Source organism: Bubalus kerabau, chromosome 13 (assembly GCF_029407905.1).
Source record: "Bubalus kerabau isolate K-KA32 ecotype Philippines breed swamp buffalo chromosome 13, PCC_UOA_SB_1v2, whole genome shotgun sequence".
Taxonomy (NCBI): domain Eukaryota; kingdom Metazoa; phylum Chordata; class Mammalia; order Artiodactyla; family Bovidae; genus Bubalus; species Bubalus kerabau.
Genome location: NC_073636.1, coordinates 64,403,396 through 64,418,794, shown reverse-complemented (window position 1 = coordinate 64,418,794; position 15,399 = coordinate 64,403,396). Strand labels below are relative to the sequence as shown.

Sequence of the window (15,399 nt, the reverse complement as noted above, 5' to 3'; positions counted from 1 at the left end):
ATGTCTTATCCAAACAATTTCTCTTTTCAATGAAAAATCTGAATAATACTTTTTTGACATTTTAAATATTTAGTTTGTGCACTTAGATTACACCTCACACATTTGTAGTTCTGTGACTTTACTAGGTAGGCTTTCTAAATAAAAGCTTAAAAACATTTCAAAACAAAAACAAAACTCTATCAAAAGCTAACATGAGGTAAGATAAAGTGGATAGAAAACTTAAAAGAATAAGGAAACCATACACATCACTAGTCAAGTGGTTTTTAAAGTAGTGTATTCCTAGCGTAGTTATTCTTCTGTTGTTACAAAACTATAGGTCTTTGATGTTGGTCTTTTAGTTAGCAATGAACTTAAACTTAGCTTAAATAGACTGTACAGTTGTATGAAGTCATAAAAAGTACTGTATGAACAATGAGTGAGGTTTCAAACTCCTATAATGGTAGTTGAATAGTCATTGTATTTTCTTGTGAACCATGTTTAATGGTTGTACCTCAAATCAGAAAACAAAATGAAGTGCTTTGGTAGGTTAACAAAATGGTTTTACCCAGGGAAAAAAAAAGAAAACTTATTTCTATGTTTGTTCTAAGTATATAGTGCTGATACCAGCATTTCTTGGAATAGGCTGTAAAGACCAAAACTTCAAAGATGGGACCTCAAACTTGCAAACTGAAGGCTCATGTGCTTAATGAGATGTGCTGTGATTACAGAGCTGATTTCTTACTTTGTTGAAAAATCACATGGTAAACAATTCTGAAATTACTGAACACCAAACCTGAATACACATCAAACCATTTCCTGACCTGATGAATAAGGCACTGAACAACAGAAGCTTCCTGATGTTCTATGTATTCTTTCATAGCAACTCTGAAAATGAGAAGACAGCTTTGTACTTGATGGGTAAACCAGCTATAAAAAGCCCTATTAGACTATATTGTTGAACCAAAAGCATTCTTTGTTCTCCAGTCTCTACAGTTTCCATGTGTTATAAATTCTTCACTGTCAGCTTCTAAGATAGTAATGTCTAGTCCAAGCGTACAAAAGTCTAAAAGGGTGAGGAAGTGGGATTTAAAAATACATGACATCACAAAAATAATGCTGACAATTTCAGAACATCAACACAGGCTATAAACTGGGATTTTATTTCCTGGATCAATGATGAGGGTCTATCAGGTGCTCCTCATTTAATATCAGAGCCATCCCTGGTTCCACAAATAAAGCATATGCCCCAAAGGCAGAGTTCAGTTCACAAATAAAGCCGTGCTCAGTCTAAATAAAAGGATGATCATGAACTCATTTAAGAAGAGGGAGGGGCTGCACCTCAACTTCAGGAGCATGAAACCTAAAAATAAGCAGAATGTAAAATAACCAAGGAAAAATTCTGATAACATACATAAGGAGGGATTGGGTCTCTAGAGGCAGTATTTTAGGGAGGTGTTGCTGGCTAAAATAAAAATGAGAAAGATCCTGATGATATAATGATAAACACTGAAACAAGGACTAGCTCTGCAGGAAAGGCTTTTCAAATAAAGGCAACACAGACTGCAATTCATGCTTCTGTGAACATGAAACAATTTTTCTTAACAGCTACCCTAGAGAAGGTACAAACTAGTTTGTGTTTCTAACAAAAGCCAATCAGGTCAAGGTTTTTCTGCAATACAATCAAGAGGATTAATATACAACCTACAGATGTTTCAGTCCAACAGCTTCTCTTCTGTAACATGAATGTAAAACAACTCCTGAAATAAAGCTGAGAAGACCATTCATGTCAGGGAATGCAACCAAACAGCTCTAATTCGGTATGTCTAAGAACATTTTTTTCTAAAGTACTTCACAACAATCATACACTGTCCATTATAAGGTCCTACAGAGCCAAAAGACCCCTTACACCAAACTACCAGACACTGGTGAATAAAGACCTTCACCACTTTCATATGCCTTCCTTTTGTTTTATAAGCTACTAACAATAATAGTTATAACTATGAACTATTACATTTTTTATCTCTGATTCACAGGAATGTTAAGGATAAATTACTTAAAGGGCAATTGTTGTTCAGTTGCTCAGTCGAGTCTGACTCTCTGCAACCCCATGGACTGCAGCATGCCAGGCTTCCCTGTCCTTTACTATCTCCCTGAGTCTGCCCAAACTTGTTCATTGACTCAATGATGACATCCAGTCATCTCATCCTCTATCGCCCTCCTTCTCCTCCTACCCTCAATCTTTCTCAGCATCAGGGTCTTTTCCAATGAGTCAGCTCTTGACAACAGGTGGCCAAAGTACTGGAGCTTCAGCTTCAGCAAAGTCCTTCCAACAAATATTCAGAGTTGATATCCTTTAGGACTGGTTTGATCTCCTTGCTGTCCAAGGGACTCTCAAGAGTCTTCTCCAGCACCAATTTGAAAGCATCAATTCCTTGGCACTCAGCCTTCTTTATGGTCCAACACTCACATCCATACATTACTACTGGAAAAACCATTGCTTTTGACTACATGGACCTTTGTCAGCAAAATGACGTCTCTGCTTTTTAATAGGCTGTCTAGGTTTGTCATAGCTTTTCTTCCAAGGAGCAAATGTCTTTTAATTTCATGGCTGCAGTCACCATCTGTAGTGATTTTGGAAACAAAGAAAATAAAGTCTGTCACTGTTTCCATTTTTTTCCCATCTACTTGCCATGAAGTGATGGGACCAGATGCCATGATCTTAGTTTTCTGAATGCTGAGTTTAAAACCAGCTTTTTCACTCACTCTTTCACTTTCAAGAGGCTCTTCAGTTCCTCTCCCTTTCTGCCATTAGGGTAGTGTCATCTGTATATCTGAGGTTATTGGTATTTCTCCTGGCAATCTTGATTCGAGCTTGAGCTTCATCCAGCCTGTTCACATGATGTACTCTGAATATAAGTTAAATAAGCAGGGTGACAATATACAGTCTTTACAAATTCCTTTCCCAATTTTCAACCAGTTTGTTGTTTTCATGTCCAGTTCTAATTATTGCTTCTTGACCTGCATACAGGTTTCTCAAGAGGCAGGTGAGGTGGTCTGATATTCCTATCTCTTGAAGAATTTTCCACACTTTGTTGTGATCCACACAGTCAAAGGCTTTATTTAGTGTAGTCAGTGAAGCAGAAGTAAATGCTTTTCTGGAATTTCTTGCTTTTTCTATGATCCAATGGATGTTGGCAATTTGATCTCTGGTTCATCTGCCTTTTCTAAATCCAGCTTGTACATCTCCAAGTTCTTGGTTCACATGATGTTGAAGGCTAGCCTGAAGGATTTTGAGCATGACCTTCTTACACACAAAATGAATGCAATGGTGTGGTACTTTGAACATCCTTTGGCATTGCCCTTCAGTGACCTTTTCCAGTGCAGTGGTCCAAATTTGCTGATATAGTGAGTGCAGCACTTTAACAGCATCATCTTTTAGGATTTGAAATAGCTCAGCTAGAATTCCATCACGTCCACTAGCTTGCTTGGTAGTAATGCCTCCTAAGGCCCACTTGACTTCACAGTCTAGGATGTCCATTTTAGGTGTATGGTCACACCATCGTGGTTATCTGGGTCATTAAGACCTTTTTTGCACAGTTCTTCTGTGTATTCTGTGGTAAGTGAAAGTCGCTCAGTCCGACTCTTTGCAACCCCATGGACTATACACAGTTCCATAGAATTCTCTAGGCCAGAATTCTGGAGTGGGTAGCCTTTCCCTCCTCCAGGGGATCTTCCCAACCCAGGGATTGAACCCAGGTCTCCTGTATTGCAGGTGGATTCTTTTATCAGCTGAGCCGTAACTCAAAGGCAGGCTTAAACAGCCAATTTCATTTATTGCCCAGATTCATGTGACCTTGACATCAATTTTTTCCCCTCCATTCCTAAAACAATGCTAGAGCGATCTATCAAACTGGTGTTTCCCAACAAGACTACCTAGAATTATTACTTTCTGAAATATCTGCAGCTCTTGAAGATAGAACTTCAACTGGTTCCATAAATGGTTCTACTCTGCTGTTTTCCACTTTCTATTGATATATAGTCTTTCTCTTCCATGCAGAACTGTTTCTATATTGTCATGTTTATTCTAGAAATGTACTATAGCTCTATGACTTATATAACACACATGAAATAATCTGGTAGGGCAGGCTCATCTTAAAGTCTAATAACAAAGTTTTAATAACTAAGGTACTTGATAACAGAGCTTACTCAGGTACTCCACGGTGCAGGACACAGTCAGTACCCTACCACATTCCCCCTTCCACTGTTCTTTCAGATAACATCGACTCTATCAACCTCTGAACTGTGTTTGAAAAGCACGAATATGATCAAAATCATCTTTAAAGCTTTCTATTTTGAAATAAGTATTATAGTATGAAGCAAAAAGTGTTCAAGAATCTCACATACCCTTCAATCAGTTTACCCCAATGATGACATCTTATGTCATCAATGATAGCAGAGTATCAAAATCAGGAAACTGACACTGATACATTACTGTTGACTATAAACTTAACTCCGTCTTTATTAATTTTTAAAGTTTGAATTCATTTCTGTAATATATAGTTCTATACACTTTTATTCCATGTACAGATCTGTATGATCACCACCATAGTCAAGGGACAGAACTATTCCACCACTATGTAAGAACCACTCATGTTAACTCCTGTATTTGGAACCACCTACCAGTCAGTGGCTATCTCCTGGCAACTACTACTCTATTTCTCATCTCTATAGTTTTGTCATTTTAAGAATGTTATATAAATTGAATCATATTTAGAACATAATCTTTTGAAATGAATTTTTTTCACTAAGCATAATGCTCTAGAGGTCCATCCAGATTTTCCTAGGTATCATAATCCAGTCTTTCTTATGCTGAGTGGGCAAAATACTTTTAAATTTTAGAAGAGTAACTTAGAACATTTGGGGAATTTAATGCCTATTTGGCACTCCAAATTAAACCAAGACACCCAAAAAGCTTCTCAGATATCCACTCAAGCAAGAGCAAGGTTTATCATCCATTCATAAATACATAATTGTTAAAATGACTGAATTTAATTTTTAAAAAAATCCACGTGACTTACCCCATCCAGGCGGCAGGGGACCCAGGGGATCAAATTCTTTATTTTGTGATGTAGCAAACAAATCTTGATTCTAAAAAGAACCATCCCCAAAATGGTTAAATAACAAACAGATAATTGGAAAGCAAGCTTATGAATTCTGATAAGCCTTTCCCTGGCCATGTGCAACATAACATACTCTTAAACAGTCCACATCTTAGAGAAGTATGAATGAAAGTCAAGAACGGAAGTCAATGCATTCTCATGAAAAAAAAAAAAAAAAAAAAATAATCTGTCAATATTTGAAACTATCTGATATTTAAGTATTACAAGTAATTTTACACCCAAATTGACCACTGTTCCCCTTACTTAGCTTTAAATCAGTAAATTAGAGAAATATATAAACCTTACAGAAGTCACTTAAGAATAATAGTACTCAGTCATCAGCTGGCTGAGAAAAATCTTACATTTCTAACCCCAAAATCGTGAGAAGAGAGTTGGAGGAATATGAAGAATAGGCTATCCAGATGAGCAAAAGGAAAGAATTTCAGTTTGGAAGGCATTGATAAGCCTAGAACTGTAGAGAAGATTTCAAAAATTCATTTGAAATTATCACACTGGTGGAGAGAGAGGTCTGGCTAGATAAAAGGAAAATAGGAGTCAACCACTGGAAAAAGAGAAGCAAAAGTCATACTGAGTGTGTAGGATGAAGGGTTAATGAGTGTGTTTCAGTTTAAATATGTAATAAAGTGGGGGATACTTTGTGGTCTCTCAGTAAGATGCGGTTAAACCCTTTCTTCTGTAAGATAAGGCAAATAAATAATAGACTAATTGCTTTAAAAATTATGGGGAAAAATACACAAGTAAAATAAGATAGTATACCCCATGTACCCAGCAACAAGATTCAACAGTAACCAAAACTGCTAACATTTATTTTTCTTTCATATTCTTTGCTGAGCAAAAAAAGGGGGGGGGAAAAGTCATCATTTCACTCCTATTTTAGTAGGCCTAAAATTTGTGAATATTTTCTTATACAATCACAGTATCATTATTACACCTACCAAAGATCTATGTTAATTTTATCATCTAATATACAATCTGTAATTAAATGCCTCTGGCTACTTACTGGATTGAATCAGAATCCAAAATCATCATATTGCATATTGGTCTAGTCTCTTAAGTCTAAATTTATGGCAGTTTCCTCCACTGTTGGTCTTTTTCGCTCCATATCATCAATTTATTATGGAAACTGAGTTAACTGACTAAAAAGTTTTAAAAGCATATGAGAGATACTCTATTTCTCATAAAAGCTCATAGAAGATAGACCGGTCAAGGACTGGCCCTGCTCCTGACAGACAACAGTAATGAAACAATAGGGAACAGGAAAGCCAAGGAGAAACACTATACAAGGTCTGAACCTTGTTAACAGTTTGGAGCAGTTTAGCATATGACAAACTGCTCTGATAATTTTTCTAAGACCCAAGCCTATTGCACTGACTTTCCCTGGACAGATAAGCTAAGAACAGGCACAATGAAGCCATGGGCCAGAGCCATTATACAATGACCCATCATCAACCATATCCATTCTGAGGTTAAAAATACTGAGTTTATGAGCATCTGCTGCCCTATAACCAGGGTCAGAACAAAGGCCACTTCACCTACCAAATAAACAGATTTTCTTAACAACACCTCACCACTTTTTAAGTAGCTAGCATTAAGAATGTTAAATTCAGTTCATAACTAAAATAGGCTGTTTAAGTTCTTTGTAATTTAGAACCACTCTATAACAAGAGTGAAGAGTAGGAATGTAGACAGGAGAAAAGGAAAAATGGTTCATGAATAAAAGCTGCAATTCAAGAAAAGTTTGTTAGAGTATCAAATCGGTTAAGTTACAATGAAGCAATACACAATGTGGGTGCTTTAGGAATTTTCTAACTGTCTTTAAAAAGAGGATTTTAAAAGATCATATACTAGACACAAAAGGCCAACAGGCACATGAAAAATGCTCAACACCACTAATCAAAACCACAATGAGAGATAACCTCACACCCATCAGAATGCTTATCATCACAAATGTCACAAATAACAAATGTGGCAAGGATGTACAGAAAAAGGGAATCCTGTATATTACTGGCAGAAATGTAAACTGATGCAGCTACTTTGGAATACAGTATGGAGATTCCTCAGAAGATTAAAAATAGGAAGTTCTCTGGTGGTTCAATGGTTAAGATTTCATGCTTCCACTGCAGAGGGCCTGGGTTCAATCCCTGACTGGGGAACTAAGTGCATGGCATGGCCAAAAAAAACCTAAAAACAACAAAAAGACTAAAAGAGACCTACCATATGATAGAACAACTCAACTCATGGATATACATATATATATATATATGAAATCAAAAAAATATATGCACCCCAATGTTCACAGTAGCATTATTTATAATAGCCAAGAAAGATATAGAAGCAACATTAAGTGTTTCATCAACAGATGAATAACTGAAGAATATATAGCATATTATACAATGGAATACTCTTCGGCCCCCTACAAAAAATGGCATTTTGCCATCTGCAACAAAGTGGATGAACCTGGAGGGTATGATGTTTAGTGAAGTAAGTCAGAGAAAGACAAATACTGTATGTTATCACCTATATATGGAATCTAAAACTACAAAAACTAAAACAAATGAATAATCAAAATAGAAACAGATTCATAGGGAGAACAAGCTAATGGTTACCAGTGGGAAGAGGGAAGCAGGACAGTGGTGGATTAAAAGGTAAAAAACTACTGCATATAAAATAAATAAGCTTCAAGAATATATTATATAGCACAGGAAATAGAACCAATACAGTAATTTTAAATGTTACATAATCTATACAAATTTGAATAACTATGTTGTGTACCTGAAACTAATGTTGTAAACCAACCATACTTCAATAAAAATAAAAGATCATGTATTCTAAAATGCACATCTGCATTTGTGGATAGAAATGCAGGGAGAGAAAAGAGAGAAAAGATTTTAAAAAAAGATGAACACTGATATTTCTATGCATTTAATATGTACCCCCAAAATTTGGAACTTTATCTTACAGAATCCTCAAAAACAAAAAACCCTGAGGTAATTTTATCTATGGATATACTGTATAGATAAAGTAAATGAGTCTTGATGAGGTTAAGGAACTTACTCAAAATCAAACAGAGAAAGTAACTGTGGAACCAGGATTCGAACCCAGATGTGTCTGACTCCAAAGCCCATGCTCTTTCCACTGGACACCCATGTGGAAACTAGCTTTAAAGAAGGCAAGCCAGCTAGGCATTCAAACCTAAAAGAAATTTGGCCAGGTATACCGAAGATGATTATAATTTAGAAAGAAAGGAAGATGTAAAACATGGAAAAAAAAGAAAACTGTAATAGACGAGACAAAAATTAATTTCACTTCTAAAACCACTGGGAAGGGGAAAACATTGACAACTGTCTACAGAAGTTGGTAGGAAAAACTGTTACATGAAAGAAAGTTATCTTAGTCATAATCAGGTGGTGAAGCGAAAGCTGCTGAGCAAGGTGCAAATTTATCTACGTTGGTGAGTGGTAACTATTATGATGACAAAGTCCAAGAAACAGAAATATGGAGAAAAGGCAAAACGGTAATGCCTAATGAAAACAAGAATTTATTTTGATAGATTCTAACAGAGATGATACTGATGGCAGTAGAAGGGGAGAGAGGGGAATGGAGAGGGTCAGCTTCTCTTGAACTCTTGGTGAGTTGGTTTATGTAAATTTAAAAGATTTCCAGAAAGGAGACATTTTGATACCAAAGATAATATGGCTTCAAAGTCATAATAATATATTTAACATAATTCTATAAGGAATCAAACTTCTTTAATCTTCTCAAGCACTAAATAATGTATTGTATAAATTTTACCTTTACATGTTACAAAATGATTCAATTCTATCATGAGTTTCACTTGAGTCAGGTGCTGTTAGACCCAAACAGTCTAATGTTCTGCTAAGCTAGGCAGTATTCAATTCAGAACTGTTTGAATTCTTTTTACACTGCTTGGATTTATTTTTTATTATTCTTTTGTAAACAAATTTTAAGTTGTCGGAAAACTTTTCTGCCAGTAACAAAGCAAAGGAAGTTGAATTTTAGGAAATTTTAAAAAGAAAAGAATAAATCACCTACATAGACTGTGGGAAACAAGGTCGAAAAATAATATCATCAATAGCAACAACTGGGTTGCCATCCTATTTGTACTTTCTTTTTAGTGCTTTACATTTTATATGTAAGAAAAGGTTAAAACTCAACCCTCATTAAGGTTATAAAGCCAAGTACATTTGCTCACCCCATAAATGAACCTCTGGTTAAACTGCTGCATAGCTCCCTGAAGTTGACTACGCTGGAGCTGCCATTGTTCATAGTTCCGGACTGATTCCAGTGTTGGCCTCTGCCACGTTGTTGTTCTTGTGAAATGGTCAACATAATAAATACGTCCCATGTTGTCAACCCGCCGCTCCCAGCTATATCAGGATAAAAACAAAACTGAATTCAACAAATATTTGTGAAACAGTTAAGAATTAAGTGGGACTTCATTTTAGCCCTGGTACAGATCTGGTAAGATTTTACCTTGCACAACTACTTTTCAATTACCTGAAGTCTTTTATATGTATGTACTTTACAGTTTTTAAAAACTTATTTACTTATTATTTTTTGGTTGCACTAGGTCTTCGTTGCTGTGTAGGTTTTCTCTAGGTGCAGAGTGGGGGCTACTCTCCAGTTGCAATGCATGGGCTTCTCCTGTTGTGGAGCACGGGCTCTAGAGCGCGCAAACTCAGCAGAGCTCAGGAGTTGCAACATGCAAGCTCAGTAGCTACGGCTTGTAGGGTTCTACAGCACGGGCTCGGTAGTTGTAGCACATGAGCTTAACTGCTCCAAAGCATGTGGAATCTTCCTGGGCCAGGGATTGAACCCATATACCCACTGTTCGTGACGCTATAGACCGTAGCCTGCCAGTTCCTCTGTCCAGGGGATTCTTCAGGCAAGAATACTAGAGTGGGTTGCCATGCCCTTCTCTAGGGGATCTCCCTGACCTGGGGCTCAAACCCATGTCTCTTGTCTCCTCCACTAGCAGGTGGGTTCTTTACCACTAGCGCCACCTGGGAAGCCCCATAGATGTAGTCTATAGTTCTGAATACTTTTTTTTTTCCAATTCAGACACTTACCCAGGAGGTAGAGGTTCTGGTCTATCCCACGTTGTTCTTTTTTCAATATGATCTACATAGTAAACTCGCCCATGCTGGTCCACTCTCTGCTCCCAACTTAAACACAAAATTTAAAAAGGCTGCTAAGCTACATGTATGAGTTGCCTGGTTGTTTAATCCCAGAGTTGAGACAAATGACCATTTCAGTACATAAAGCAGATACCAAAAGAATTTAGGAATAAAGTCAAGAAATGTTATCCTGAGGGTAACAGGATGAGATTTCTCTTGCTTAAGTGTCTGCTCGAGGAGATGTCTTCTATTTCTAAAGAGGCTGAGAAATGCACTGAGGTGACAAAATCTGTTTCAATCTGATCAGAGTATACATAGAACTTGAGTGGAAAAGAAAACTGTAATTATTGTTACAAAATCTGAAGAAAGACTGAGAGCTGTTAAATGAAGGGCAAAGGACAGTTTGGGTTCTAGAAAAGTTGAAATCAAAGAATAAGACTATCAGATGTGCTCCTGCAGGCTTAAGGACAAAGGCAACCTGAGTATTCTAGTTTCCTTGGTAGGTTTATCCAAAGTAAAAAAGACAGGAATAAACCAATAGAGTTTAGAAAAACCAATTACCTCTAAGAGAACCGACCCAGATTCTCTTTGCTAATCTCCGACACAAAGAATTTTCTAATCTGGCTTTCAAAAATGAAAATGGCCTAACTACCCACATAAATAATATAGTCTCTTTTAGCAATTAATCAAAAATGAAAATGGCCTAACTACCCACATAAATAATATAGTCTCTTTTAGCAATTAAAATCCTCATCATGAGTTTCTTAATTTATCACCTAGTTAATTTTGATTAGCATTCTGAACTGCCACAATGTATCTGTGTATAACTATTCAGTATTATTAATTTTAAAAATAAGTAGAGATGTACATGAGATTGAGTTGCAATTTTTCAGTTTCCTAAATTCAACTCTGCCATGACTTTACAATGGCAAAGAAATAAAATTTAAGTGATATTTTCCCTTCAAAGAAAAGGCAACCTGAATTAGGCAACTATTTTATTACTTGGCCTTGGTAAGTTCCTAAGGCTCAGTCCTTCTTTAAAAAAATTTTTTTTTGCTTCCAGTTGGCTTTAAAATGAGGGAGTAATTTCAAATATGGCAAGCTATTTTGTTCAGTTTGACTCTAGACTTGCCAACACACATGCATAACCACAGTGATATTTTTTTTAAAAGAATGGAATTCAGTACTATTTTCCTTATTAGTAAGTCTATGCAGAAGCCTAAAGAAAACGTTAACCAAAAACAATTACTCACCCAGGTGGGAGGGGAGCTTGAGGTACAGGATTTAATGGTCTAGGGCCTGCACCTCCAGATATAGTAAGAGGAATGATTAATCCAGATGCTGCTCCTTCAGATGTACTTGAATTTGTATTCGTTGGTGGCAGAGAGCCTGTGCTAGAGCCATCACTTTCAGAAGTGGTAGATGGTGAGCCATTGACAGATGCTTTCAGATTTGAGGAAAACAGAAAAACAATTTTTAGAAATTTAAAATCAGGATAGAATTTTAAATAAAAAGGTAGACGATAGATGTTTCTATTTTTAACATCTAACTATAGATGTTTCTATTTTTACTACATGAAATGTTGACTTGCATGATTTTTGCTTTAAAAATCCAAGTATCATTTACCATTGTTAAGTTATTTGCCAATTACTGATTGTCTTTTTTAAAAGCATATAATAAGAATAAGCAAACAGATCCTTGACTCTATGAAATGCTTATGTCAACACAGGTACACACACACAGAGAAAGGTACAATCTTATCTGTACTGCCTATACTTTTTATAGCACACGTGTGATTTCTGCCCCCCTCCTGCTTTGGGGCACACTTAGAATCTCAGTTTCCTAAACCCAGGCCACAACAGTGAAAGCCCCGAATCCTAACTACTAGGCCACCAGGGAACTCACAGCACACACATGATTTTCATTCTTAGCAGAGCATCTGCCTCAACCCTGGTGGAAAAACTTAGGGAACAGGCCATATCTTAATTAACTATAGAAAGACTATTCTTGGCCAAAAACTTAAATGTAAAAATTCAGCTTGAAAATCAACCTACCAGTGTCTCTTAACACTTATCTGAGGATCAATTCCCAAATAGAATTTTATAATAAACAGTACTGAGATCTATATCTCTAGTATACGGCTGGAATACACACCTGGTCTACGGGGGGTAGGTGGAGGTGGTCGTGAAGGTCTTGGAGGCCTAGAAGGTTTAAAACCGCCATTTGAGAGTGATGGAGAATTATTCCCATTGATCCTCCTATTTTCACCAGACCCTGTATCCTCAGGGTCATCTGATCCACTTGCGTTTGCTCTGGGTAAAAAGGCAGGGAAGGGAATAAGAATGCTCTTTAAATTTAACAGAAAACCAACAGGAGGACCACAACTTTTAGGAGCTTGAGAAAAGCTTCCTAATTTCTGGCCAGCCCTACCAAATACATAAACAGCTCTTATGGCAGATGTATATACAGCTTCTCAGAGCACATCTAGAAAGAGAGTAAGGAGTTACTCAAGGGTACAGAAATAGTTGGGACTATTCCGATCCCAAAGAAAGGCAATGCCAAAGAATGCTCAAACTACCACACAATTGCACTCATCTCACATGCTAGTAAAGTAATACTCAAAATTCTCCAAGCCAGGCTTCAGCAATAAGTGAACCCTGAACTTCCTGATGTTTAAGCTGGTTTTAAAAAGGCAGAGGAATCAGAGATCAAATTGCCAACATCCGCTGGATCATCGAAAAAGCAAGAGAGTTCCAGAAAAACATCTGCTTCTGCTTTATTGACTATGCCAAAGCCTCTGACTGTGTGGATCACAATAAACTGTGGAAAATTCTGAAAGAGATGGGAATACCAGACCACCTGACCTGCCTCTTGAGAAATCTGTATGTAGGTCAGGAAGCAACAGTTAGAACTGGACATGGAACAACAGACTGGTTCCAAATAGGAAAGGGAGTACGTCAAGACTGTATATTATCACCCTGCTTATTTAACTTATATGTAGAGTACATCATGAGAAATGCTGGGCTGGAAGAAACACAAGCTGGAATCAAGACTGCCGGGAGAAATATCGATAACCTCAGATATGCAGATGATACCACCCTTAAGGCAGAAAGTGAAGAGGAATTAAAAAGCCTCTTGATGAAAGTGAAAGAGGAAAGTGAAAAAGTTGGCTTAAAGCTCAACATTCAGAAAACGAAGATCATGGCATCTGGTCCCATCATTTCATGGCAAATAGATGGGGAAACAGTGGAAACAGTGTCAGATTTTATTTTCTTGGGCTCCAAAATCACTGCAGATGGTGACTGCAGCCATGAAATTAAAAGACGCTTACTCCTTGGAAGGAAAGCTATGACCAACCTAGATAGCATATTGAAAAGCAGGGACATTACTTTGCCAACAAAGGTCCGTCTAGTCAAGGCTATGGTTTTTCCAGTGGTCATGTATGGATGTGAGAGTTGGACTGTGAAGAGGGCTGAGTGCCGAAGAATTGATGCTTTTGAACTGTGGTGTTGGAGAAGACTCTTGAGAGTCCCTTGGACTGCAAGGAGATCCAACCAGTCCATTCTGAAGGAGATCAGCCCTGGGATTTCTTTGGAAGGAATGATGCTAAAGCTGAAACTCCAGTACTTTGGCCACCTCATGCAAAGAGTTGACTCATTGGAAAAGACTGATGCTGGGAGGGATTGGGGGCAGGAGGAGAAGGGGACAACAGAGGATGAGATGGCTGGATGGCATCACTGACACGATGGACGTAAGTCTGAGTGAACTCTGGGAGTTGGTGATGGACAGGGAGGCCTGGCGTGCTGCGATTCCTGGGGTCGCAAAGAGTCGGACACGACTGAGCGACTGAACTGAACTGATTCAGAACTGTAAGGTATGCTGGTTAAGATTTCAAATAACTCTTCAGAAAGGGCACTATTTTATCACAACCACAGATAACTTTGTCATCATTTTCTTGGTTTTCATTAGCTCTTTAATATTTAGGTCTGGGACAAGGCTGACTGTTCCACAGCAGGAGAAGGAAGTACACTTACTTCCAAGAGCTAGGTGCTCTCCTTCTACCCCAGAAAATGGTGTACAAAATGTTCCAAGTGATCTAGAACAGAGGTGTCCACAGACTTTTTAATTTAATTTTATTTTTAAACTTTACAATATTGTATTGGTTTTGCCAAATATTGAAATGAATCCACCACAGGTATACATGTGTTCCCCATCCTGAACCCTCCTCCCTCCTCCCTCCCCATACCATCCCTCTGGGTCATCCCAGTGCACCAGCCCCAAGCATCCAGTATCGTGCATCGAACCTGGACTGGCGACTCGTTCCATATATGATATTATATGTATTTCAATGCCATTCTCCCACAGAGTCCAAAAGACTGTTCTATACATCAGTGTCTCTTTTGCTGTCTCGTATACAGGGTTATTGTTACCATTGGTGGGAATGCAAACTAGTACAGCCACTATGGAGAACAGTGTGGAGATTCCTTAAAAAACTGGAAATAGAACTGCCTTATGATCCAGCAATCCCACTGCTGGGCATACATACTGAGGAAACCAGAAGGGAAAGAGACACGTGTACCCCAATGTTCATCGCAGCACTGTTTATAATAGCCAGGACATGGAAGCAACCTAGATGTCCATCAACAGATGAATGGATAAGAAAGCTGTGGTACATATACACAATGGAGTATTACTCAGCCATTAAAAAGAATACATTTGAATCAGTTCTAATGAGGTGGATGAAATTGGAGCCTATTATACACAGTGAAATAAGCCAGAAAGAAAAACACCAATACAGAATACTAACACAAACTTTTTTTTAAAGGAACTATCATTTCTTCAGAGCAATGTCTTCAGTTGGAGAGAAAGAAAGGGGGGAGAACACGAACAGGAATGTCAGATACAAAGTTACTGCTGTTGCTACTGCTAAGTCGCTTCAGTGTCCGACTCTGTGTGACCCCATAGACGGCAGCCCACCAGGCTCCCCCGTCCCTCGGATTCTCCAGGCAAGAACACTGGAGTGGGGTGCCATACAAAGTTACTACTGTTAGTTAAATAGAGCCAATTCCTTTTCCCAGGGGAATCATTGATTACAAGGCAGA

General features: G+C 37.8%; 2 protein-coding genes across 10 annotated transcripts in view; both read right to left on the bottom strand.

Moving 5' to 3' along the window:
• DYNLRB1 (dynein light chain roadblock-type 1) overlaps positions 1 to 5,978 on the bottom strand; it is a 58,684-nt gene extending 52,706 nt beyond the window's left edge. Inside the window, exon 1 of the mRNA XM_055544822.1 lies at positions 5,915 to 5,978. Coding sequence (XP_055400797.1) covers positions 5,915 to 5,963 — 49 coding nt within the window. The 5' untranslated portion in view covers positions 5,964 to 5,978. The remainder of the gene's footprint in view (positions 1 to 5,914) is intronic.
• The window catches only part of ITCH (itchy E3 ubiquitin protein ligase), a 101,561-nt gene that overhangs the window by 31,455 nt on the left and 54,707 nt on the right, over positions 1 to 15,399 (bottom strand). For all 9 annotated transcript variants that reach the window (XM_055544817.1, XM_055544812.1, XM_055544815.1 and 6 more), the window contains 5 exons: positions 12,452 to 12,609; positions 11,551 to 11,740; positions 10,250 to 10,345; positions 9,373 to 9,547; positions 5,058 to 5,127 (listed from right to left, as the gene is read on the bottom strand). In XM_055544817.1, the coding sequence (XP_055400792.1) occupies positions 5,058 to 5,127; positions 9,373 to 9,547; positions 10,250 to 10,345; positions 11,551 to 11,740; positions 12,452 to 12,609 (689 nt within the window). The remainder of the gene's footprint in view (positions 1 to 5,057; positions 5,128 to 9,372; positions 9,548 to 10,249; positions 10,346 to 11,550; positions 11,741 to 12,451; positions 12,610 to 15,399) is intronic.